Source organism: Abramis brama, assembly GCF_963993115.1.
Source record: "Abramis brama genome assembly, chromosome: 1".
Lineage (NCBI taxonomy): Eukaryota > Metazoa > Chordata > Actinopteri > Cypriniformes > Leuciscidae > Abramis > Abramis brama.
In genome coordinates, this window is record NC_139963.1 from 73,930,627 (window position 1) to 73,957,551 (window position 26,925).

The 26,925-nt window shown below is 42.4% G+C and overlaps 3 protein-coding genes across 3 annotated transcripts in view; all 3 read right to left on the minus strand.

Moving 5' to 3' along the window:
* The window catches only part of LOC311095130 (uncharacterized protein), a 467,684-nt gene that overhangs the window by 164,575 nt on the left and 276,184 nt on the right, over positions 1-26,925 (minus strand). The gene's annotated exons all lie outside the window — the stretch shown is intronic.
* Positions 241-26,925, minus strand: part of LOC311095066 (uncharacterized protein) — a 31,185-nt gene continuing 4,500 nt past the window's right edge. Inside the window, exons 3-4 of the mRNA XM_084133399.1 lie at positions 2,106-2,747; positions 241-857 (exon numbers count right to left, since the gene is read on the minus strand). Coding sequence (XP_083989525.1) covers positions 259-857; positions 2,106-2,747 — 1,241 coding nt within the window. The 3' untranslated portion in view covers positions 241-258. The remainder of the gene's footprint in view (positions 858-2,105; positions 2,748-26,925) is intronic.
* On the minus strand, positions 17,709-23,552 carry LOC311096960 (uncharacterized protein). Its single transcript, XM_084136424.1, has 2 exons — positions 23,391-23,552; positions 17,709-23,308 (listed from the first exon to the last, which is right to left on the minus strand). The coding sequence occupies exon 2, from the start codon at positions 21,928-21,930 to the stop codon at positions 17,935-17,937; it is 3,996 nt and encodes a 1,331-aa protein (XP_083992550.1). The 5' UTR covers positions 21,931-23,308; positions 23,391-23,552; the 3' UTR covers positions 17,709-17,934.

Consider the following 26,925-nt stretch of genomic DNA (forward strand, 5'->3'; position numbering starts at 1 on the left):
GAAGTTACAACATTTTTTATATTCAGATTCAATCAATAGAAATATTTGTTGTGGATGCAGGAACACTTTTCCTGTGGCGTGCTTTAATGTTTTAACCACAGAGATAATTGCTTATCATGATAATACAAGATTGTCTGAGAAAATAGTTTTGTGCAAATAATGCCCAAGGCCTATCTGTTTCCATTAAAAATATAAATCAATTAAAAATACAATTCGGCAAGTGGAAAAGATTGAGAAAAACTTTCTCTGAAATGTATTTTACACTATTTGATTCATGTATTCAAAAACAAGGCAAGGATAGGCAACTACTTGATCTTTATTAATGTAATGTGTCTTGTACCGATAAACGTTATCACGTGGATGAATAATCATATGCAAATGATATGCAGATGAGGATCTGCATAGTAAAACTAGGCGTTGTAAGCTCCATATATGGTTATTTCTGGTGGAGACGCATGTGCGCACAATTTTCCGCTGACTGGGATTTATAAAGTGAATTCTGCGCAGGTTCTGGCGTACGAACGGTTTTATAAGTCTGAATATTTTTTTGCGTACGCCATTTTTGGCTTTCAGGCGCACGTACACTTTTAGTAAGGATCCTACGCACAGTTTTATAAATGAGGCCCCAGGAGTGTCGATCCCTGAGATCTCTTTACCCATCCTCACTGTAGTTTCTGCCCGACACTGTTTTGTCTGAGAGTCCGAGCTGACGGAGGAGTCAAGCACGTTTCTGCCGATGATGGTGTTTCCAGTGGCACTTTTCCCAGATCCAGTTTTTCCCAGTAGAACCAGTCTGATCTGGTCTTTCCTCACAGGAATCTGATGCTCATCTTCAGCTGTTGAACTTTCTCCTGAAACTACAACACAACAATCACATCAATGTGCAATTTAATTAAATACAACTTTCTCTATCAGCTCTTCTCTTTTATTAGTGATATTTACATATCAGGCATTAGCAGATGTTCTCAAACGGGTTATGAACTGCATCTTAAGTTGTTTTATAATTGTCCCTGGGGTGCACTTAAAATGCTAGTATGATTTTTACATCAAAAATGGTCGTAATTTAGAAATAAATGGCATTTTTCATCCCCTGATTTTAGCCTCTGATTTGCTCTGTTTGAAGGGGCGTGTCTGTGTGAGACTGTTATCACCCACTGCTGTGATTGGCTGCTGTGAGACTTCAGTGTAAACGCCCACTGCTGTGATTGGCTGCTGTGAGACTTCAGTGTAAACGCCCACTGCTGTGATTGGCTGCTGTGAGACTTTAGTGTAAACGCCCACTGCTGTGATTGGCTGCTGTGAGACTTCAGTGTAAACGCCCACTGCTGTGATTGGCTGCTGTGAGACTTCAGTGTAAACGCCCACTGCTGTGATTGGCTGCTGTGAGACTTTAGTGTAAACGCCCACTGCTGTGATTGGCTAACAATTTTGCATATGAAATGTGGAACCCTCCCAAAACATTTTAATTATCCATGACCCCTTTAACTAATAAGAGCCCAACAAATATTGCTTCCTTACATTTAATGAATAGGTTGGTTTAACCCAGGGATGTCAAACTCATTTTCTGCCTGGGCCAAATCACTGTTACTGAATATCTAAAACCAATTTTGTTACTCATTATATTTCGAAATACAGCAAATTCAGACTATTATTGTTTTTATTAAGTATGTGCCGCACTGAAAGCATTAGGTATTATAGGTCTGTCTAGTATATATGCTGCGTTCACGTCACACTTGTAACTATTACTGTAATTACAAGATGACAACACTTGAGGTTCTACTTGGAGCTGTTCACATTCTCAGACTCAGCATTATGTGTTTCTATATTAAAGCCAGAATCAGTGTAATTTGAGTAACCAGTAGCTAAAACCACATTTCTTAAGGGACTTTTTATTCTCCCAGTAGATGCATAAGATTTCCTGAAAGTCTTTTTTTCATAATAATGTAATACTTTATAATAAAACTTTAGACTTTTGTGGCCTGTGCAACAAAACTTTCAGCCTCTGCAGCACTAGTGCTATGTGCAAAACCAGTTCACATATACAGCCCAGTGTGGCCTAGCTCATCATGAGTTATTGAAATTATTACACCAATGGACCAACTTACAATGGATTATAAGCTCCTTGCTGTCACTCCTCTTCATTTGTTTCATGATATATTTCCCACCATTTTCCGTCATCATTCCTTCAATCTTCTGCAGTAGTTCTTGTTTCTGACAGTCAGTTTCTCTCTTGTTATTGAAACAGTGAAAGTTTCCTCCACATTCAGTCACCAGTCGCTGGAGATCCTCATGATCTTGTAGATATTCCTCAATGGTCTCATCCAGATCCTCCAGTTCATCTCCATGTGTGAACAGAATCATGATGTACTTCTGAACTTCAGGACCAAATAAACGCTTAATATAATACAGGATCTCCTCCTCGTTTTCCACAGGTTCCTCTAGAGGAACGGTGAGCAGAACTGCACTGAGTCCTGATGAACATCGAGAGACCAGCTGATCCTTCATCTTCTTCAGCTTCTCTTTATTCAGATCTGGATCCAGTAGATCTGGACAATCAATCACACACACCGGCTTCTCTCCGATCTGAGTTTCTTCCTCACACACTTCAGCTTCATGCTGCTTTTTCTGTTTGTGGATTTTAAACCTCTTTTCTCCCAGTATAGTGTTTCCTGATGAGCTTTTCCCAGAGCCGTTTCTTCCCATCAGAAGAACCCGGATCACTGGATCATCTGCACCAGCCGACATCTCTGAAAGAGACAGAAAATATGGAGTCTGACTGTACATATAATGTCAAGTCTATTTTCAATGTATGATTTTTATGGCCCAAAATGACTGAAATTGCTGTGGATTGTTGTTGTTGTTGATGTTTTGCAGTGAAGACCCACCAATGATCATAATTTATCTGTGTGATTAATGTTACTCTTAGTGAGAGTATCATTAGCTGTGAATATACACAGCAAAACAGTGTTAAATTAACTCTCCTGGGAGTGTATTGGAGACAGGGCCGTGCACAGACATTTTGAGGGGCAGTGGCTTAAACCAAAAAAGGGGGCACTATAAGGAGTTTGAATGAGGCAGTATCATCTTAATACAGAAAATTAAAAACAACTCTTTTATATGGGCAATAAGATTACAATTAGGATTTAGTGCAAAATCAAGTTATGTTGTTATAATTACTCTTCCAATTAAATAATTCAATGTCAATGCCAGTTTAACTGTCTGATGCTCAGTGGGCTCTCACTCTCTGAGCTGCCTCATCCTATGGAAGTAGTATAGACATTTAATTTAATATTATGCACTTAAAGTATAAATTGAAATGATATACAGGTTACAACAGTTATAAAGTCACACCGGGGTAAAATGCGCATTTGACTTAATTCTCTTTTATACCACTCAATGGCACAAATTCTGCTCAGCACTTTTTTTCATAAACGCTTTTGATGATGGACTTGGAAATTTGGCTGATCATTGACTTGATCAAAGTTGATTCTGTGCTAATTTAATCTACTATTTTATATATATTTTTTAATGTTTTAGACTTATGTAGCAATTTAAATACAAAGATCTCAAGAATCTTGTTTCTGTATTTTTAAAATGAAAATTATGACAGATAGCCTATATTTATTGAACAAACATTTATTATTTAATTTATCAAAATAACTCCAAAATTGTTATAAACTTTACTAAAGTGATTGGTTTGAACAAGTATCAACTTAGACATTATTAAAAGCATATTCATTTAGCTTAAGTATTTTTATCAATACTGTGTGTCTTACCATGCTGGTTTTACCCCGTGTGTACCTCCTTGCCACCTCATACATTAATAAGATTTTTAAACAAACCACCTTTCTGATTTATTTTCACACAAAATCTGTTGCTCCATAAATTTTCAAACATTGTTCTGCAATCATACACTGGGAGTAGTGAAAATTAGAATTCTTGTTCAATCAAATTATTTAACCTGATCTAATCTAATATAAATAACACTAATAAATAAATCACGTATAAATAAATAACATTTTCTGTTGTTTGCAGATTGTGTCGACAAAAAAACAATGCCTTCACAAAATTAGAAGAACAGAGTGAGAAAGAGCAAAGACAAAGCCTATTCAACATGGCAAAAATTGAATCAAAGTTCTAGAAAGCCAGAGGGTAAATCATTATGTATAGAATATTTAGCAGACAGTTTTTCACACTTTAACTCCTGTAAATATATTTCCCATTATAATCAGTTGCCTTAGTTGATATAGTATCTATCTATAACATACATCATATTTATAATATTTTAATGAGACCATATTAACTTTATACATAATAAAAAGGTAATATACTATATATTATCTAAATGTGTTCTAATCTAAATGAATAGTACCTTAGTATAGTAGGTTACAAGGGGGCTAACGGCACAAAACACATTTGCTTTTCTTCCAAGAACATGGATGTTGCACGAGTTGTAACTTGTTAGCACTATTTGAAGACCAGGAGCAAAACATTTTGCGACAGAAATACAAAAACATATTACCAAAATACTAATTTTGTGGATCGACTACTGTCTGTAATGTGGATTGTAATTTGTAATCGACCTGTGAATGGGACGAAATTCTATTCTGAATCTGTCGTCGGAGAGCGGGCACATGCTTGTCTACGAGTGACGCTGCGGAGCGAGCAGGAAAACACGGAGCGGATTAGCGGAATCAGTGGATCTTTAGCGGAGCGATAACATAACGTTTTTATGGGAATCTTCTGGAGGGTTAGGGAGGGGGGCGAGAGGGGCACCTCAGCTGATGAGGGCAGAAGGGCAGTGGCTCTAGCCACCGGGCCACCCCCCTGTGCACGGCCCTGATTGGAGACCACACTCTTGAGCAGGGGTCTCCAAACTCGGTCCTGGAGGGCCACTGTCCTGCAGAGTTTAGATCTAACCCTGATACACTCTCCTGCCTGTAGCTTTCTAGTTATCCTGAAGACATTGATAAGCTGGTTCAGGTGTGTTTGATTAGGGTCCCAGTGTGTTGTCTTTATGTGATGTTAGGTTAGATATGTGCTGGCTCATATCTAACCTAACATCACATAAAGACAACACACTGGGACCCTAATCAAACACACCTGAAGTCCCGCCGATATGCGTCATCAAAGGATGAGTAAATTTTCGCTGTGTCACGTGCTGTTTGAAGAAACAATGAAAAGGCATGCTGCTCACAGACACAGTGCCATCTAGTGGATTTTTTTAGCATCACAACTACACCAAACGATAGAGATGGCTCATTCAGGTTGAGTTAAGCTTGATGCATTTTTCAATTAAATATAGTGACTTAAAGTGTGGTCTACCAAACGGTTGAGTAGTACCTTAAAGGGTTAAGAGCAGCGACTTGATGACATCAATGTTAGACCAGCTTCAGTCTGCCGCATGGAAGATAGCTGTCCTTTAGTGTGCTTTCATCCTGAGCAATCTGCTACATTTCTTGTCTTTCGGGAGTTATCGTTGGTATGTACATTTATGTTAAGAAATTATTCAACTATGTTTGATTGTATTTTATGTTTAGAGTAAAATTTCATTCGGATCCTTATACATATGCGTACTGTGCATTTACCATGCGTTAACTATCAGGCACACACATGTTATCTATGCTGCTATGTTTACTTATTGTTAATCACTCATTTTGATATAATTGGAAGTGAGCCAGTATACAGTTTGAGATGTCAGTTTATTTCACATCCATGTATGAAGTCCTATGCACTGGTATTTCATTTGTGCCATTGTATACTAGCAATTTGTGTTGGATTCCTTATTCTGTAAACTTAAATTCATACGTTTATTGTATCATATTTTCTTTTCAGTTTTACCCTACTTCCAGTCATCCATTAAACAAAGTGAACTGGGTATCTGCTTCAGTGTGGTGATTGGCAGAGGAGTTATCTGTCTGTCAACATATGCAAGGTGCATTGGGGTGGCAGAACACCCAGATAGATAGCAATCATGCAAACAATGATAAATCAATGTTAATGTGTCAATGTTAACTGCATTGAATCAACATCACTTTTTTCACCTGTGATTAATATTGAACATTTTCTAAAATTTCATCCAACAAACAATGGTAATGGCATTAAATGTCCCATTGTATGGATTATTTTATTATTTTATTATGTTTCCTGGGGTGCCCTTATAATGTAAGTATGTTTTTTAGATCAAAAGTTGTTATAATTTAGAAATAAAAGGCATATTTCCTAGCCTGATTTCATCCTCTGATTTGAACGCTCTGTTTGAAGGGGCGTGGCTGCTATGAGACTTCAGCGTAAACGCCCTCTGCTGTGATTGGCTGCTATGAGACTTCAGCGTAAACGCCCTCTGCTGTGATTGGCTGCTATGAGACTTCAGCGTAAACGCCCTCTGCTGTGATTGTCTGCTGTGAGACTTCAGCGTAAACGCCCACTGCTGTGATTGGCTGCTGTGAGACTTCAGCGTAAACGCCCACTGCTGTGATTGGCTGCTATGAGACTTCAGCGTAAACGCCCTCTGCTGTGATTGGCTGCTGTGAGACTTCAGCGTAAACGCCCACTGCTGTGATTGGCTGCTGTGAGACTTCAGCGTAAACGCCCACTGCTGTGATTGGCTGCTATGAGACTTCAGCGTAAACGCCCACTGCTGTGATTGGCTGCTATGAGACTTCAGCGTAAACGCCCTCTGCTGTGATTGGCTGCTGTGAGACTTCAGCGTAAACGCCCACTGCTGTGATTGGCTGCTATGAGACTTCAGCGTAAACGCCCTCTGCTGTGATTGGCTGCTATGAGACTTCAGCGTAAACGCCCTCTGCTGTGATTGGCTGCTGTGAGACTTCAGCGTAAACGCCCACTGCTGTGATTGGCTGCTATGAGACTTCAGCGTAAACGCCCTCTGCTGTGATTGGCTGCTGTGAGACTTCAGCGTAAACGCCCTCTGCTGTGATTGGCTGCTATGAGACTTCAGCGTAAACGCCCTCTGCTGTGATTGGCTGCTGTGAGACTTCAGCGTAAACGCCCACTGCTGTGATTGGCTGCTGTAAGGACCACCCATTGGCCCAATGACGGAATCCAATGGCCTGGCGAAGGTTTAATGCGTGTATGTCTTTTCAGCGCTCCAGTGAAGTTCACTTAAAGGAGTCATAACCTGCAATTTTCACTTTTCCACGAGAATCAATGTATGTTATGATTGCATAATGATTATACACTGGCCGGGAAGCCGATATTTAAAAGTGAAGCGTTTGTTTACCTCAGGGTTTGTAAAATAGCCCACGTGCACTAAAAAACGAGATTTTGATTTCTGCCCCGTCTTGACGTCAAGTCGGGGCAGGATATACCATATATGGACACCGCAGACCTATGCCGCAGGAAGCCCGCCCCTCTCCCCCTCATATTCAGTTCAGTCGAGAAAGATGCAGAAACGTAGTGCACACATGAGTTGCTCTGTTGTTGACTGCCAGAATCAACATGTAAATGTGTTTTCTCTACCAAGAACGGACCTAGCTATCAGGGACCAGTGGATTAAATTCATTTTTAATGACGCGGTTCCTTCAACCCTTCCCACTGGCTTATCATTTGGTGTCTGTTATGTGCTAAACATTGTACACCGAAATCCTTCACAAATTTGGGGCAATATCAGGCGAAGTTGGCATCGAAGCTCGGGAAAAGCGCCATTCCAACAATCAGAGACTTGCCTGCAATTGAAACGGTAAGACTGTGTTTTTATTGCTCTACTGTGTGTAACAAACAGCATCTAACTGCTAATGCGGCTATTGTATGCTATTGCGTCTGTCACTAGACAAATAAACGAAAGACTCGAGGTGAAGTAATTATTTATGTTCCCTGTAAACGATTTTTGACTGCATTATAATGATTTCTTAATTCAGAATATGATCAAGATTGCGTAGGTTGATGTGTTCGGGGAATTTGCCAGTTAATAGTAACATTTAAAGCCCCTTAAATGCACGAAATGACTCGAAAAAAGATTTGTTCATTTTGATGAACGAGATTGAACAAGAGAGTCTGGTGTTGCCAGATTGGGTGTTTTTCCGCAACATATTAAGGCCGGTTTATGGTGGGTTTTAGGTGGGTTTTTGCCTGGAAGGCTTTATAGAAATCTGGCATCCTATTGAACGAAGTTAAACTGAGAGAGCGTGGCGTTCACAGACACCAGAATGAACGAGTTCACAGTAACGTTCATCAGGCAGTAATGCGGTACGTTCAGTTCACATTCGCCCAAAATCATGAACTATCGTTCAATGAACGTGTTCAGGCACAACACTGGCAGGAGTATTAGCTTCGAGGTAAACATGGGGAATGGCTGCTACTTTGCAAAAAACAAATGACTGAAGTAGTACTTACCAGATACCTTGTGTCAAAATGATTTACGACTTTGACCTTTGACCTTTTGGCAGGTTGAACTTCCGGTGACCTTTATGATTGACGGGTTGAACTTCCGGAATGCGGTCATGGGATTAACCTATTGACCCTGCTAGCCTATCGATCATGTTTTTGACAGTTAGTTTTGAACTATGACCTATCTAGGACTAAATCATAGTTTTGACGGGTAGTTTTGTCCTATATTAATAGAACAGATGTTTTTTGCCGTTTGTTTGAACTTTGTCCCAGTTATATGTGTGTGTGTGTGGTTATATGGCTTGTGTCAGAGACCTGCGCCCCCACCGCAGTGAAAGTGAGAAGCGTATATAAATGGGGTCAGTGTGTTCTACATGCACCACCAGAAAGGGAAACATGAGCTACATGAGCATGGATGGTTTATCCTCCCCTCAATCCCCAGATGCGGGGTTGAGCAACAGGATGATGGAAAGTCTGACTATGGCGCCGAGAAAACCTTTAGGACACATCCGTTTGACCAGCTTTCTCCATGAAATTTCGGAATGGACTAAAGCTGAATTTCTGATGTGTAGCAACCGTGTATTCGGCTACAAATTTCACAAACCAACTCGAGTAGTTACGCTCTACACCACTGATGGCGTCGACGAGTTTCAGCCGGGGCAAGACGCGTGCGTGGTATTCCCTGAAAAAGACTGGACTCTATTTTACAAACGTGTCTGGAAGGATCTGAATGACGGCGGCGAGGAGCCTTTGTACGTGGGTGAGTGGGACGGGGTGACCCCGAATGTCCGGTACCGTGTGGTAGGTGACCATACTCAAAAGAAGCCGAATGATTCTGTTTACATATTCTGCTGTAAAGACAAGACAAAGCTCAACAACACTCGGATGGGCCCCATCCTGCCTAAAGAGCATCAGGATCTGTATGAAATGCAATTCTTGTTCAAGTGGTGCGATCTGGATCTGCTGAGCAGTGTTTTTTCAATCATCAACAAAATGTTCAAATGGTGCGACATGCATGATGGATACAACAAAATTAAAGTGCAGCTGTTCCACCCTGAGAGATGTGCACGGAGCAGCACGTACGCTCTGCCGTCCCCGCCCATTTACTACAGCCATCATAAAGCTCGGCGGTCGGACCTTGTCAAGCGTCGTATATAAATCAAGGCTGAAGCGCTCCAACGTTCCCACCCCCTTTTCCACCGCGCTCATAAAATACAGCGACCCGACCCTCCCAAGCAGCATTTATAAACCATGGCTGAAGACGACGCTTCAGAACCCGATCACGTATGCAGCTGCGGTATCTCTTTCGGCAGCATTCTCGACCCTCCCGACGACGACGCACCCCTACATACTCTGACTGATGCCTGCGGTCCATCGGGCCTCCACAACGACTGGGTCTCGGCTAAAACGGTCAGACGGCGCATAGACTTGGAATCTTGCTTTGAAAACGATAGGGGTCCTGGCAACATCATCATCATCACCCCTGAACCCTCGGACCTCCAAAACGACTCTGGTCCGGCTATCAAACGTGGCTTAGACTGGGATCCGATGATCGAGTGCGACTGCGCTTGCACTAGACCTTCACCATCCAGCAAAAAACATGGATCCGACAGCCTGACTTACCTCATCAACCCTCGCAAAGACACGGAATCGTCCAACGATGGATGCGACGATGGTCCAGCTAACAATATCATCGACAAAGGCTGGGAGTCGCCCCCTGAGACAGTCAAAAGTCTCGGGATCCATAACGATCGGCAATCGCACGACGCATCTACAATCGACCGGACCCTGCCTCATTCTAATCGCGTCTTCGACGTCACAGACGGCTGTTTCAGCGACGTCGGATTCAAAATCATAAAAGCCGCGACCGTGATTTTGCTGCAACATCTCATCAACGACAAGCAGAAGGACGACTGCGAGGGCTGTGCGATTAACCATCCTAGCCAGCTGCAACATTCCTGTCTGTTTGACCCTCCCAACTACTACTTCGACACACACTTTGACGAACTTTCAGGCAAGCTGTTTAAACCCTCTTTTCATTCCATCATCACCACCCTCCTAGGACGGTTGGGGTTAAAATCTCAACCCCACCGTATTCAAGGAACAGTCGGGACTATTCTGCGCGAATTAAAAGACGAACCATTCATCGCCGCCAAGGTGGAAGAAATCAGGGCGAGACTTCTGGACAAACCCTGCAAGGAAATAGTCTACGACGTCGTCGATCTCTGGGAAAATCTCCCCACCGCGAATGGCCAGTGACCAAACCATCTCCAACATGGGTGCAGCCTGTAGCCTAAAGTGGTGTATGGAATTATTGTTTAAAGAGCATTACAGAGACCAGATGACCGATCTCATGAGCAAGATTATTATGGACGCATCCCACCCCGATACTCCATGTCAAGATACTGTGCGCGAGGCTAATCTCAAGAAAAATATGGTGTATATAAGAGGACTGACTAGCTCATGGGACTATATGACGGACAAATGTGTTGCCGGTAACGATCCACCCGTTGTGATGATAAAACAGGTTCTAGATATGCTGTGTGAATCACAATCCCCGCTCGGGGTCACCGATCTGCTGTGTACTTGTACGTATGTGATGGATGTCTGTACCGAGCTAATGAAGAAATCAAAAGAATATGACTCCGATGATCGGGACGACGCTATCAGAATCGTTGAAGTGATTAAAAACGTAGACAAAATTGTCGTAATGTACGTCGATTACATCCTAGACAAAAACATGATGGCCTGCCGCGATTTTCTTTTCTGGTTAGATTACCACTGACGCTATTATTAATCCATTTTCTATCCTGTTATAACCATTTTACTTTTATTGTGTGTGTGTGTGTGTGTGTGTGTGTGTGTGTGTGTAACGTCATTATATCCATTTTTCCATGTTGTATTATATTAATCCCGCTATATCCATTTTTACTTAGAGTTTGTATTTTTTATTATATACCTATTTTGCATGCTTTATTATATTAATCCCATTATATCCATTTTTTACTTAGATTGTGTATTTTACATGTTTTATCATATTATATCCATTTTTTTACTTAGAGTGTGTATTTTACATGTTGTATTATATTAATACCATTTTGCATGTTTTATCATATTAACCCCATTATATCCTTTTTTTTTTACTTAGACTGTGTATTATATGAATACCATTTTACTTAGTCACTGTATGCATGTTTTCTATTATATCCATTTTTACTTATAGTATGTTTACTATCTTCTATTATATCCATGTTTACTATCTTCTATTATATCCATTTTACTTGTATTATATCCTGTAACGTTTTTTAATAAAAGATTGATTCAAACCGCTTGTACGCGTCATTCTTTTCCAACGGGTGCAACGGCAGCATGTCGGAGCTCATGAAAGAGGCTTATTATACGCCCTCCAACCCAGGCTCTTTAGGCGGTAAAAAACGATTAAAAGACGCCGTCTTGAAAGACAGCGGGGTCCGTCTGAGCGATAAACAGGTTTCAGAATGGCTGGCTGGTGAGGACGCTTACACATTACACAAAACAGCGCCTATAAAATACAAACGAAACAGAGTGGTCGTGTATGGGGTCGATACTCAGTTCCAGGCCGATCTCGTCGACATGATCGCCTACGCCAAGGATAATGACGGTCATAAATATCTGCTGACGTGCATAGACGTATTTAGCAAGTACGCCTGGGCTCGCGTGTTGAAGAATAAGAGCGGCGCAGAGGTCACTAGAGCGTTCGAGTCTATCCTCGAAGAGGGCCGCGTGCCGCAGAAATTGCAGACGGATCAGGGAAAGGAATTTTTTAACAAACAATTTCAAGATGTGATGAAAAAGCACGACATTAATCATTTCGCTACCGCTACCGATTTGAAAGCCAGCGTCGTGGAACGATTTAATAGGACGTTAAAAAGTCGTATGTGGAGATTTTTAACGGCTACAAATTCCCGACGATACATAGATGTCTTACAAGACATTATGCAGGGGTACAACACCAGTTATCACCGAAGTATCAGAATGAGACCCGTGGACGTCGACAAAGTAAACGAGGGTCAAGTGTTTCAAAACTTGTACTGCGATATAAAGAAGACCGAGAGACCCGTATTTAAATTCAAAGTCGGCGACGTCGTCAGGATTTCTAAAGTGAGAGGTCCGTTCGCCAAAGGTTATGAGCAGAACTACACGGAGGAATTTTTCACCGTATCCTTGGCTATCCCTCGTCAACCACCGGTCTACAGACTCACCGATTATGACGGTGATGTCATCGAGGGGGTTTTTTATGAAAAAGAGTTGCAAAAAATAATTGTCAGTAAAAACAAATCTTTTAAAGTGGAAAAGATTTTAGGTCAGAAAAAACAAGGGAAATCTACGCTTGTTTTAGTGAAATGGCTAGGATGGCCTTCAAAATTTAATAGTTACATAGATAAAAAAACTCTGCTGGACTTAAAACACCCCGACGTTTAACGGATCAGGTCATACTAGCGAAGGACCGCCATGGATGATCACGGGTTCTACGTCACGTTACCGTGCAATGCATCTAGGTCGGTTTATCCCGAAAATCGCATATCCGCCTATACAACCAGGCTGGCGCAAGCTATAGACTTGAAAGGACAATGGGAAGTCGGACTCGCCGAAATCGAATATCCTAGAAGTTGGTACAACTTTAATGACGAAGATGGTCATTTTATCCTACATACGGCCCCGGAACCCTCCAAAGACTCAAATATCGTTTTTTCTAATATTACGAAATTATACATAAGCGGCGGTTACTACCAAAACATTCGTGCGATACTGCGTGCTATAAATCAACTTATGGCACCAGTGGCCGTGTTGAATCACGACGAATTAAAAAACAAGGTGTTTCTGGTCGCGAAACCCAACATTTCAGTCAGTTTTCGGGGTAGACTCGCCACTATTTTAGGAATGACGCTAAAACCTCTCGGAGGTTTAAACTATCATAAAAAACCCGATTTTACCGCAAACGTCATCATGTACGCCCCTCATCAATGCGATATCAACGCGGGGTTCTACACATTGTACGTTTACACAGACATCATCCAGTATCAAGCGGTCGGTGATTCTCACGTCCCGCTTTTGAGATGCGTACATATATCGGGTAAAAGCAGCGACGCGGTCATTGCTAGATACGACAACCCGCATTACGCATCGATCAATAAGGATCACATCACCGACATCACCATAGAGTTGAAGGACGATCAAAACCAAGAAGTACCATTTTCTTACGGGAAAGTCATTGTAAAACTACACTTTAAACCAAAAAATGGTTTATTATAGACCCGGAGAAACCGCTGACTATGTCAGCTACTACCAAAATCAGGCCGGCGGGGGTTTACCAGGGTATGCCGGTGGAGGGGTTATGTACGGAGCAGGCTTAGGGGGTCTTTTCAGAGGCCTGTTCAGGATGGCTATACCTCTGTTAAAAAGAGGATTTAGCATTGCGAAACCGCATCTAAAATCTGCCGCTAAAAATATAGTATCCGACGTCGTCTCAAACGTATTCACGCGATCTCATAACGATAAAGCTCAAGACGGATCGGGTCTGATGGTCATGGCTCGTAAGAGGATGTCTAAACCACCGGGTGTGAGGAGGCGTGGTCAGTGGGGAAAGAAGAAAACAACACTTGGACCAAAGAAACGCTCAGTCGTACGTAGAAAGCGTAAGACGTCTGTTAGTCGAAAGGCGACGATCAAGAGAGTCGGAAAAACCATTTTCTAACATGGCGTTATTGCACCGCATGTCGGGAGAATGCATCAAGTCCGAGTTGGACCTATTTACGGTCCCGCTGACGCAGACCGTTATTGAGAAAAACGGCTATTTAGAAGTAGCCCCATTATCGGCCATATCGGACTCTGCACCATTGGAGTTTTTTATCGCCGGCAACGGCGATGATTATTTGGATCTCAATAACACGATGATCTATCTACGGGTGAAAATCAAAGAGCCTGACGGAGATGATATCCCCCACCCGTCAACGGTGGGTCCAATAAACTACCTGGCTGCTAGTATGTTTTCACAAGTCGACGTAACCCTCGGCGACCGCCTGATATCACAGAGTTCCGGAACTTATCCCTATCGCTGTATCCTTGAAAGTCTGCTCAACTACGGTAAAGATACGCTGGAATCTATTTTCTCCGCCGGTTTGTTTGGATGTGACACAGCCGGTCAGATGGATGTGCGTGACCCCGCAGGCCGTAACGAAGGGTTGACGAAGAGATCGACCTACACCGCTCGAAGCAGGGAGGTGGAACTTCTTGCCCCCATACACAGCGATATATTCTTTCAGCAGAAGCTTTTAATTAATGGTTTGGATTTAAAGCTACGCTTTATACGGGCAAAGGATGAATTCTGCCTGATGAGATCCGACGACGTGGCTTACAAATTACATATAGTGGCGGCGTCCCTATTTGTCAAAAAAGTTTCTGTATCGCCGCCGGTGAGACTGGCTCACGCCCAGACGCTGCTTTCGACCACGGCCAAGTATCCCATCGATAGGGTCTGTCTAAAATCGTTCTCCATACCCGCCGGCTCTCGTGTTTCGAATCAAGAAAATCTGTTTTTAGGAACACTGCCAAAGTCTATCGTTATCGCTATGGTCGACAACGACGCATTCACCGGTTCCTACGAAAAAAATCCATTCGCGTTCAAACATTACAATCTGGAATTCCTAGCAGTCTACGTAGACGGTCAACAATTCCCCGCCAAGCCTCTACAACCTAATTTCGATGCCGGTTTGGCAGTACGTGAATATTATCAGCTGGCGATGACGACCGGGAGACACCTTAAAGATCAACCGCTCTGTATCGGCAGGAATGATTTCCTGAACGGATACACGCTGTACGCATTTAACTTATCGCCTGACGAGGACTGTGGCCAGCACATTTCCCTGATCAAGTCCGGGAACATCAGAGTCGAAGCTCGTTTCAGACAAGCGCTGCCGAATACCATTAATTTAATAATTTACGCAGTATTCGACAGCCTCATTGAAGTGTCTAACCGCAGACAGGTACTGATTGATCACTACTGAGAGATGAACACGCTACAACTCACAGCTATCGCGGATAAAATAGCATGCAGGGCTCATTTTCTCGGGGTTCTACCGAGCGATCAACTACCCAAAAAACCTCTGAGGATCTTACCGTCGATGGGGATCATTAATACCGACCCGGCTCAATTGCCGGGTGAGCATTGGGTCGCCGTTTATTTAGCCAGAGAGGGGACCGCGTGTTTTTTCGACAGCTTCGGCAATCCTCCCAACAGCCCCCGCTTTCCAATCAGCATCAATAACTTTCTGGCCGTCAACGACGTCGACGTATTATATTCTGACAGACGCGTCCAGGATTATTCATCGGATACCTGCGGACAGCACTGTGTGTTTTTTCTATATAATTTAGCCAGAGGTCGCGACTATAACCATGTGATGAAACTATACACCGATGATTATGTTAAAAATGATAAAATGGTGTCCCTCTTTGTGAAGAGATTGAGACCGCATGTTTGTAATGATAAAATGTTATCCTGCATTCATTGCGTGCAGACGTGTTTGATGTATAAATAAAAAAGCTTAAACCATTATATTTCTCATCGTCTTTTATTTAATGCTCACACAACATCGTTACATTTCCAACCATCGCCCTCGGCCGATAGCCGGCGAGTCTCCGAAATCTGGAGCCAAGCGAGGTGAATATCTCCTCGCCTTTTTTTTATAAGGTCTAACAGGCGTCGATGTGGTGAGAGGCGAGTTTCCGAAATCTGGAGCCAGGCGGGGCGAATATCTCTGCGCCTTTTTTTTATAAGGTCTAGCAGGTGGTGATGGCGGTTCTAAAGGTTTACTCTTTAGAGCCAAGTTTCCAAACTCTGGAGCCAGGCGAGGTGAATATCTCTGTGTCTTTTTTTTATAAGGTTCTAGAGGTTTACTCTTTAGAGAGTTAATCGTGCGTCTGACCTGTTGATTGGGCACCATAGAAAAAGGAATGTTTAATTCGGCAAAGGCCCGTAGAAACTCGGACCATCCTAGAGGTCTCCGGTCATCCCTGACCTTTTGCGGGGCCGTAACATTTTTTAACAAATCGAGCATGTGCGAACCTTGTACGGCTTTACCCCTGAACACAAACTCCCCGGATTCGTTCCACGAGCTCAGTCCTTTAGCTTTAGACATCTTGTCTAATATGTATCTGCTGTTTTTCACACTTCTCGATGGCACATTCTTCAGAACTTCGTCGACGACAGCCCCCTCAACTTTAACGTCTTCAACGTTAGCAGCCGGCGATTCGTCTTTATGACCGGGGTCAAGATCCGGTAACGAAAGCGTTAAAACACCGCTCTCACGATCCCCTTGTTTAACGATGGTCAAAAACCTGCTCAGGGTATGGGTGTAAAGTTTGACTTTTTCGTAAGGATTCAAATCGGTGCGGCGTAAAATATTTCTTATGGCGGCGTCCAAATCGTTCTCCACGGTCTGTTGAATGTTCTCGCGAGCATTTTCACTCTTGAGCTTGTCCAGCTGATGGTGAGGGACTAAATACATCTTCTCGGCATACTCCATCCTAGCGATTTGCTATCAAGTTCGTGAGAAACGGCAAGGCTACGCTTAGGAGCGGCAACAGGAACCCTCCCTTCTGGTTGAAGACTCGTTTCTTGGCCGCTATGCCAATTTTTTTATTGGCTACAAATTTAATATCCGTTTTTCTCTTTTTCAGTTTTTGATACTGTTGCCTGTTGACCGGAATGACGCCATAGAGGATGTTTAGAGCCAGTTCGCAGAGCGCTAAAATGAATTCGTCGGACGCCGATTGTAAAATAAGGCGTCGTTGTTTAGGAGTGGCTTTATGTAGCAGTTTTAACACCGGCAGATGCTTACAAAGTCTGGCGGACATGGTTATCACGCTCTTCTTTTTTTCGGGATATAAACCACTTGACGCTCCGAAAGCAATCCTGTTCTGAGACGGTACTGCTCCGGAGTTTTTGCTTTATAGTCTATCATGAGATAGCCGAAAGGTCGGTCGACCGCGTCGTGATAACACTCCATAAAGTATTTTGTGTTTCCGGGGTACATTTGACGACCTAGCATCGCCACTTGATGAACGTCCCGAGGATTTTTAAACAGGATCATATAATTGGCGTTTAAACTGATGGTTCGGCTGGACTTTCCCTGTGCAAATAAATTTTGCACTATGTAAATAGAGCTGAGATTCCTGTGGTGGCAGTATTGCGTGAACACCCGCTGCAGTTCAACGTTAGCGCTAGCTTGCTCCATGAGGTCGTCCACCACGAGAAGATTAGTGGTGGTAACAGGCAGTAAATCATCATCATTCAGACTCTGGGGTATTCCTTGTATAAATTTAATGTCATACAATTGAAGTAAATCATCGTACAAAGTTTGCCAGCAATCATACAACCAAACAATGTTTTCAATTTTCTTGGAAATGATATTCAAACCTTTTTCCAACAAAAGTTTTACAAAATAAGACTTGCCACTATTCGAGGGCCCGGATAGGACACAGCTGAAAGGGTGTTGAAGTCTGAAATCAAAATCGGAAACATCCTGAGACCCTCTGTGCATCATCTGATCAGTAGCCATAAGGAAGCGTGCTGTAATCGCTTAAAAGCCGACGTTTATTGTAGACGACCTTAAACCTTTTAACGACTGATTTGTTGTGTAATGTGAGAGCCTTTTTATCTCTAACAATGTTTTCCGTCTGAGCCAGGATGTATTTGGATCTATCATGCGACGTCACATAGCTGTCAACCAGACCAATCAGGGATTCGAGACAGATAGCTCGGGAATTTTTAGCATTCAGGGTAATACCTTTAGCTTTCATAGAAACTTGACCTTTGGCCGTCTCAAATCCATACGATTTGGGACCGCTCGAGCAGAAGGTCGCTATATAATCATCGGGGGCTACCTCGCTAGTCAGCTCCCCTAAATGATCGCCCAGAGGCGGCTCCCAGTCGCCGTCCCTAGACACAAATACGACGCTGTCTGTGTCAGAGTATAGCAGTCGGTCGCCTAGTCTGTCCATCAATTCGTACAATTCCAGTCGGGCGTGCGCTGTAGTGAAAGCGCCTAAAAAAACATTGACGTCGCGTGCCTTGCAAACATCGTCTTTGTCGGGTTTATGCTGGACGAGAGCTACGTCGTCTGAGACGAATGAGAAATAGGCCAGCGTGTCGGTATTGCCAAAAACAATCCTGGTGAAATCTTCGGGCTCGCTCACCAGAATCGTTTGAGGTAAGTTCTGTCTTAAAGAGAAGCGTCCCCACAAACTATTCAGAATTAATTTTGTGATTGCCCTTTGGGCCGCATTGTACTTGATCTTTTCCGGATCGAGTTGAATACCCTCTTTTTCAAAATAGTCACGGATGTAAGCCTCTTTCTCTGCATCCGTGACGACGTTCGAAGGGTACCCAGACGCTTGTTGTTTCAAACGCAAGAAGGTTTTTACGTATTCGGCAAACAACGTGTCTGACCGTTGTGGAAAATGCCAAACCTCGTCTATCTTGGCTACCACATAGCCCTTCTCGATGGCTTTTAAAAGCTCGATACTGACCCAACAGCCCGAGAGCGATCTTTCCTGGTCCGTGTGGGTACAGCTCGAGGTCTGGTTTTGGTCCTGGGCGCAGGTTCTACATAGCGGAAACATGAGTTTTCCTTGGCATCTGTAAGGGAGAACCGGGTGCAGTAAGTTGCGGGGAGGGTACACGGTGGCTTTGATAAGTCCGTAATAGTTTTCAATCGGTTCAAAATCTGCGAAAATGATTTCGGGGTGTTCGATCGGATATGTTTTCCTGGCTTGGCAGAAAGGATAGAGACTGGTGAAATCCAGATACCTTATTTTCTCATCGCCGCTCACCTTGTGGTATAGTTTATAGGCGTTCGTTCGGCCTCCGTAAAGCGCATCGCGAGGATTCAATCTCTCTGGGGCAGAATAATCGGCCATAAATTCTATCACGGAGGGATCGGTCTTTTTCATGCGGTTCCATTCGCATTCCCACAGAACCTCGATTTGCAAACCGTACGCGTTCCGGAGAATTTCAACCTTATCGTCAAATTGGTTCCTGAGAACCCCGTAGGGTACTCCGGACAGGGGGTGCGCCTGATGGGGTTCAAAGCGACAGCAGTGCCCGTGGAAGATGCACCCTGCGTATTCTAAGCCGTGCCTGACGCCGTCCTGCTCGTAGTAGCCGTCTAAAAAGTACTTACCGATCGATACTTCGCCGTGGTTTACGGCGTGGTGAAGGTCCACGTTTCGAGTCTTTTTTATATACTCTAGCCATTCGATCGAACCGCTTGAGTAGGACTTATTTTGATGGACGTACGCTTTGTTATGCGTGAGGGCGAGCGTGTTTCTGTCGAGATAATGTGTTTTGAAGACCCCCATCGCGCAGCTGGCGAGCGTCGTGAACCCAAAAGGGTCGAGTTTGGTGCAGTGTAGGAATGACGCTCTGTACTTCATGCATCCTTCGCGCAACAACACAACGTCGTTAACGCCGTAGGCGTACAGTTCTTTCTTGAAGTTAAAGAACTTGCCCTTCACCGTGCTGTACCACGCATCAAACTTTTCTCGGTCTTTATCCGACATGTTCTCGTAGTTGTAGAACTTTTTGTCGGGGTATGGTCCGACATAGTTCTCATTTTCCACCCTGTTGAAAAGATGGGGAAAGTAGCCTTTTTCAGTCGTCGTCAAGTCTAACGCCGCGGGCATTTTGGCGAGAGCGAATGGGAAAAATGAGTAGCTATCGATGTATCGCTGGGCAAAAGCGTCATCGTACATCAAGAGTAATTTGCACCCTTGCATTATGACCTCAATCGCGATCCCTGATTTGCAAAAATACTCGAGGATTAGAAAGGCGTCGAATCTGGAGGCGTAATGAGCGATGAAGCAGTAGCCTGTGTATCGGGGTTGTCTGAAGTGGTTGATTAGCTTAGCGATGCAGCCGGTACCGCTAGCAGTAAATTTCTTGCCTTTGAATGTGATGGCGCAAACAAAATTAGCCACGTGTCTACCATTTTCGTACCGCGTTTCGAAATCGTAGAAGATGTATTTCTCGCACGGCTCCTTAGGCTCTAGAGGTTGTATGAAGCATTGATGCTCACCAACGTTCGTCAGACGCTCGCGACAATGCACGCATTTGTCTGGGGCGCAGATGTGTTTGGTTTTCTTGCCCGGTTTAACGTCGTAACGTCTGTTACATAGTTTGCAGTATTTGATCATATCACAAGCGGGGTATTCCTGACCGGGAGGCGGGTTTTTTTTATGCATTTCGAAACAATAAGCCGATTTACAATAACGCAGACAATCGGGGCAATGTATGATTCTTACAGGGAACCTGTAACATTCGCTGTCAAAACAGATGTTGCAGGCGTGCTTACATCGATGGTCTCTGCGGGTGGTGTAAGATTTATAGCAAAATGGACACACGTAACCTGAACCGATGAATGCCGTCAAACTCGTTATCATGTAGTAGTGCTCGTTGTGGAGATAGAGGAAGACCGTTTTTGGGTGGGGTTCGTCAGAGTTTTTGTAGGTTTCTAAGACCAATGCATTAGATCTGTGAAATACGACGATTTTAATGTCTAGCGCTCGTTCAAACGAGGCTATGTCGCCGAGACCGATTCGGTCTTGGATTGAGAAGCCGACGCTGTTTTGGATGACGGTAGCCAGTTTTTCTAACTCGCTCTCGGGGTGTTGGGGGTTGAGGAAACGGGCTAGACAGATGGAGAAGCACAAATTATTTGAAATATTGGTGGGACAGAATAAGCTCGTCTTTTTTCTTTTGATCACCTCATCAACAGCGAGGTCCGTGATTTTTCGCCGCCCCCCTCCTTGTCTGTTCATGGCTACGCAGGCTTCAAATTCTACGGTTTGGTCAGATAGTAACCGGTCGTTGCTCTGTAAAACTTTTTCGATTTGATCCATAAACCCATCCACGTCGTAATTATTACCGGGGATTAAAATACCGCTAACGGGCGTTTGGAGGCTGGGAGCCGTCAATGTGATATTGAGCACCGGTGCATGGTCAAATTCCCTAGCGAAATTCACAATTCCGGTAAGCATGTCGTGTAGGCGGGTATGATAACGGGCCAAATCTGTAGAGTTAATCTCTCTCAGATTCGTAGTCCTTCTCAACGTCACGCTATTGAAACGAGGTCGTGGTAAAACATGATATCCGTTAACGTCCCCACCCTCGCGAATCAACCTGTCAATGTCTGTACGGCTTAATCGAGCCTGTGTAGTAGGGTCAACATTACCTGATGCGGACGGTGGCGAAGTATCATTACCGGCAGGGTGCTCTGTGTTGTCAGGGTCGGTAGATGGTGGGTTGTTTAAAACACCGCCATGTTGTACAACGGGGTCGTTGTCTAGGCTTAGCAGAGGATCAAACAAATTCATATTTGGATTTACAGCTAATTCAAAAAGATCCAACATAGCAGGGGATTCTAGATTAAACAAATACTGTTCTAAAGAATCGGGCAGTATACTTAGCATTTCAATCTCGTCCGGTGACAGTTCTGTGGAGGATTGGTCTGATTGGCATAAGTCTGCGTCGTCTGACCCGTCCATTTTTAGATTTCAGAGCAAAACACGTACTATTACAAAATCATAGAGTTAAAACAAGCATACAAATTTCATATAGTATAAAAAAGCATATATGAACTATTACAAAATCAGAGTATACAAACATTCATGAAATATCAGATTATATGTAAACAAAGTATAAATGAACTATTGCAAATTTCATATAGTATAAAAAGCATATATGTAAACAAAGTATAAATGAAATATTACACAATCAGAGTATAAATGAAATATCAGATTATATGTAAACAAAGTATAGATGGAATATTACAAACGTGCAATATAAGAATTACTAGGAATAGATCTATATTCAATTTGACTCCGTCGTCTCATCTATGATGGTGAGAATAAGGTGATGCAAAATGAGCACCAATTCTCGTTGGTATTGGCTCAACATACGATCATTTCTATCAAACCGCTGTTCAGTCGTTGATCTCATAGCATTGACGCGACGGAATATTTCATTGGCCAGATCCTGAATAAAGCGATCCTGCGCATCGAATCGGCTCAATCAATTTGTTGTTAATATCATCCTGTACGTCTCGAAGTTCGATGTACTTGTTGTTTATGTCAACCTGAGCGTCGCGAAACTCTTGACCTAATGATTCTATCGAATTAATGAGCCTATGCGTCAGAGGCGCATCATCGAATGGTTCATCAGCCGACTGAGGCTCCGGCACTTCTTCCACTTCTACTTCTTCCAACGACGGTGATCTAGAAGGGTAGGGTGTTTGACCCGCATGGCTGGTTGACACCTCGCCACGCTCGCTCGTCCAAGAACCCAGGTCCCAAGCATCGAGTTGAGACGTACCCCAGGTAGTCACGTCATCCTTATGGCTTCTACTCGAGTCAGCTGTGTGTAACAAATAAAAAAAATCTTAATGGCGTGACTCCGGCGGAGTTTAAATGCAAATAATGTAGAAGGTCTTACCATGAAAGAAGGCGGTCTCAGGACTGGTGGGTGGGCTGCTTGGTGGTGTCGGACAAAGAGTTTTCCTTTCTGGAGAGCTCTCAGGACTGATTGCCGTGGTAAAACGATAAGTCTTTCTTGGTAGTTCCCCGCTGGGTTCAGGTCGGACCACCGCTGTAAAACGATAAGTCTTTCTTGGTGGTTCGCCGCTTGGTCCAGGACTGACCGGCGAGGTGGGACGATTCGTTTTTCTAGTCTTCTTTCTTGCTGGTTCGTCGCTGGGTCCAGGAAGTGGTTCGTCGTTGGACCCTATTGGATTCTCGACGCACGCCGGAGTGGAATCAGGTAGGATGTGGGGCCTGTCTGTTACATTGACGGTGGGATCTTCATTGCCATCTTGCGTGAGATCGATAACTGTCTCGAAGCCGGGTTGGGTGATAAATTGTATGAAATCTAAAAATAAAATTTGATTTCTCATAAACATAAAAGAAATCTAACATTTTGATTTCTCATATCTTGAAAAATCTTGTTTTACCATTGGCGGCGCTGTCTGGATCAACAGCCCGAGCGGTCACTGTGAATTAAAAAATTAAATTTATAAAAAGACAAAATTAAAATACGTTCATTTTAATTTATAAAAAGAATAGTTAATACGTACTTACATGTATTAATAGCGTCAAAGGCTTGCTGCTCAATATTTGAACCTGAGATAAAAATAAAAAACCCTGTTATGATTTAAAACACATGGTGAGGGTTTTTATATGCTTGTTTAATGGAGCACACACACTCTCTCACACACACAAACTCACTCTCTCTCTCTCTCTCACACACATATACACACACAGACACACAGAGACAGACTGTGACAAAGAAATCATGATGTTATATCATCAAAATCCAGCAGATGGCGCAATTTTCACTATAACAGGGTGTCATAACATTAAACCGCCATCAGATGGCGCAATTTTCACTATAACAGGGTGTCATAACATTAATCCGCCAGCAGAGGGAGGCATTTCAATGTCATACCATTAAACCGACAGCAGAGGGAGGCATCTCATATCATCAAAATAAAAGTGTTTTTCATACTAAACACTCTAGCGCTGATATTAAGACAAATAAAACATCGAGGCATAATCATAATTGGTGATAAATTAATAGAGTAGTTAAAATATCTATCAGCAGAAAAAACAGCATAGTTTATGAATATAGCAGATAAAATAAAACATCATAGTTTATGAATATAGTCACTAACAGTAGATAAAATACCAGTGCATGTTTTATTACAGTAATGAATTGTAATATGGTTTAAAGACGTCATAGCATAATCATAATTTTATGATAAATTAATATAGTAGTTAAAAAATCTCTATCAGCAGATCAAATTCCAATAGCATGTTTTTAAAACACTGGTGAATCAATACGGTTTAAAGACAACATAGCATACTTTGTTAAATGAATATTTCCATCATCAGTTACAACAGATCAAACACCATAGCATAATTTATATGAATCAGCAGATAATCCATGTTTTAAAACACTAATGAATTATACTGTCTTTTTTTTTTCTTTTGTATAAACAAACTTTTTTTAAATAAAACAGCATAGCATGAAATGAGAAAATACTCACGTTTCTCCATTGTCTGCGAAAATGTTTGGGCCAAGTGATTGTCTTGGAGAGTCTCCAAAGTTTTGGTGCAAGTGATGGTTTGAGCTTATCAAAATGTATTTATAAAGGCGAGTATATGAAGGAAATCGGTGTTGAGTGACCACTAGGTGTCATCCTTGTTCTATGAATGGACCTGTAAAATTCGTGGAAATGGACCAGGGTCACAGGTGTCACCGTAAATTCGGGGGCAGAAGATATGCTAGACGCGGACCAAGCGTAATTCATAGATAGAACCGTCAGAAAACTGTCAAAAACATGCTACTCCTTTATAAGATATGATGGTTTTAATTAACAACATCTTTGAAAGATATTATTATTTGAAGTAAATTCAGACGAGAGTGAACGGTGGCACGTTAATTTACAAGACCCATTCGCACGCACACACACACACATAAGGACTGATTTGGAGCGCCGCAGGTCACAAAGGTGATGTGAAAACACCGCCTTCAGCTCTCTAAAAAATGTAGAATGGATTTTGTTTATCTGAAACAATTGCTTGCAGTATATTTCTTATAATCATTTCATTTATAACCCTTTAAAAGAATAGAATGTTTTTCAACTTTAGTGAGTGCGAGATAGACTTCACAGTTTCACTATACTGAGAGGTGCAAAGGAGGGGGATGTCAGACAGAGAGAGCGCGCGCATAGACACCCACAGACGCGCGCGGCCCCCTCCTCTTGCTGCTGACACACACACACACACACACACACACACACACACGGACAGAGACACGCGCGCGGCTCCCTTATGTTTTGAGACACGGGTAAGCTCATTCAGGAAGAAAGTCTTTTTGTATTTCCACTTTTAATCATTTGAAAACATTATTACAACTTTTAAAAATTTTGGATTATAGTTTGAAAATCATTTTAACCCTAACAAAACATTGACCATGTCTCATTCTGATCGTCGATTCAGAGAGAGTCCAATAGATGGAGCTGCGAGCCCGTTTCATCCCTGGTAGGTTCTCTCTAAAATAAGGTAAGACAACCTTAGCATGATAATTATTATATAATTTATATTATAAATTATATAAAGGATAGGAATGTGAAATAACTAAATGTTTTTTTCAACCTTAAATTGATTTAGATTATACACTTTTAAAGAGTACATTGTTTATGTAATTTTTATCTAAAATAATTGGTTTTAGTAAGCTTTTTAAACGCTTTTTAAAGGTATGTTTTTCAACTTTAGGTTAATTATTTTTGTGGACGTCAATGGTATGGACATACTTTTCAACTCTCTAAAATAATTGGTTTTAGTAGCTTTTTATTTTATAAACTTTTATTCATCTAAAATAATTGGTTTCAATGTATGTTTTATTTTAAAGGATGAGATTATTTTGTGTGACATACGCTTCTCACTTTCACTGCGGTGGGGGCGCAGGTACAATAACCACACACGCACACACATATAACTGGGACAAAGTTCAAACAAACGGCAAAAAACATCTGTTCTATTAATATAGGACAAAACTACCCGTCAAAACTATGATTTAGTCCTAGATAGGTCATAGTTCAAAACTAACTGTCAAAAAACATGATCGATAGGCTAGCAGGGTCAATAGGTTAATCCCATGACCGCATTCCGGAAGTTCAACCCGTCAATCATAAAGGTCACCGGAAGTTCAACCTGCCAAAAGGTCAAAGGTCAAAGTCGTAAATCATTTTGACACAAGCACCCCCATAAGGACTACTGACTGAGATCATCATGAACTCGGCTATTGTATATTGATTGCCTAACGCTTATATACTGGGGGAAGCCGGTCGCGGCCAGGTCGGGTTCATTCACAACTTGCGCCATGATGTCATTTTGGAATGATATGCTGAAGCGTTACCTGCGGTGTCAACCCCCCTCCTTCCTGCCACCAATCAACGCGCCTCATTTGCATTATTACAATGACCGTCCACGACAGCCAAAATATCGCATCAGATCTCGCGAGACAATATTGCCTTCAGAAATAAGGGTCTGAGGAGCTCTGTGTTTATTTTTTTTTCCACTTTTCTTTTTTAGAAGGGCCTGAAAGACTATAATACAGCAGTAGGTATCCAAGGTAATACTAGGTTATGACTCCTTTAATTTATTGGAATTTAGTTTTAGTATTACTTTAGCTCTACGTTTAATCTGACTCCAATTTCAAATGATAATCAAATTTAGATCGTATTTCTGATTAGAAAATAATCATAAATATTGATTATGAATTAATTTAGATCTTTGATTATTCTGATTATCTCATACTTTCAATTATTCGTTCATTACGGACCTAGTGTCGCTTTGAGACGTCACGTCGCGACTGCGCGCTCACGATCACAAACTAGCCAGTCCTGAAATAGTCAGAGGGTGCAGTGCAAGTATTTTACCCAATGCAGCCGCTCACTGCAGACCCATAGGTGTAATTTTTTA

Excerpts from the sequence above, each read along its gene's own strand:
- LOC311096960 (XM_084136424.1), bottom strand. The coding sequence starts at position 21,930 with ATGGACGGGTCAGACGACGCAGACTTATGCCAATCAGACCAATCCTCC.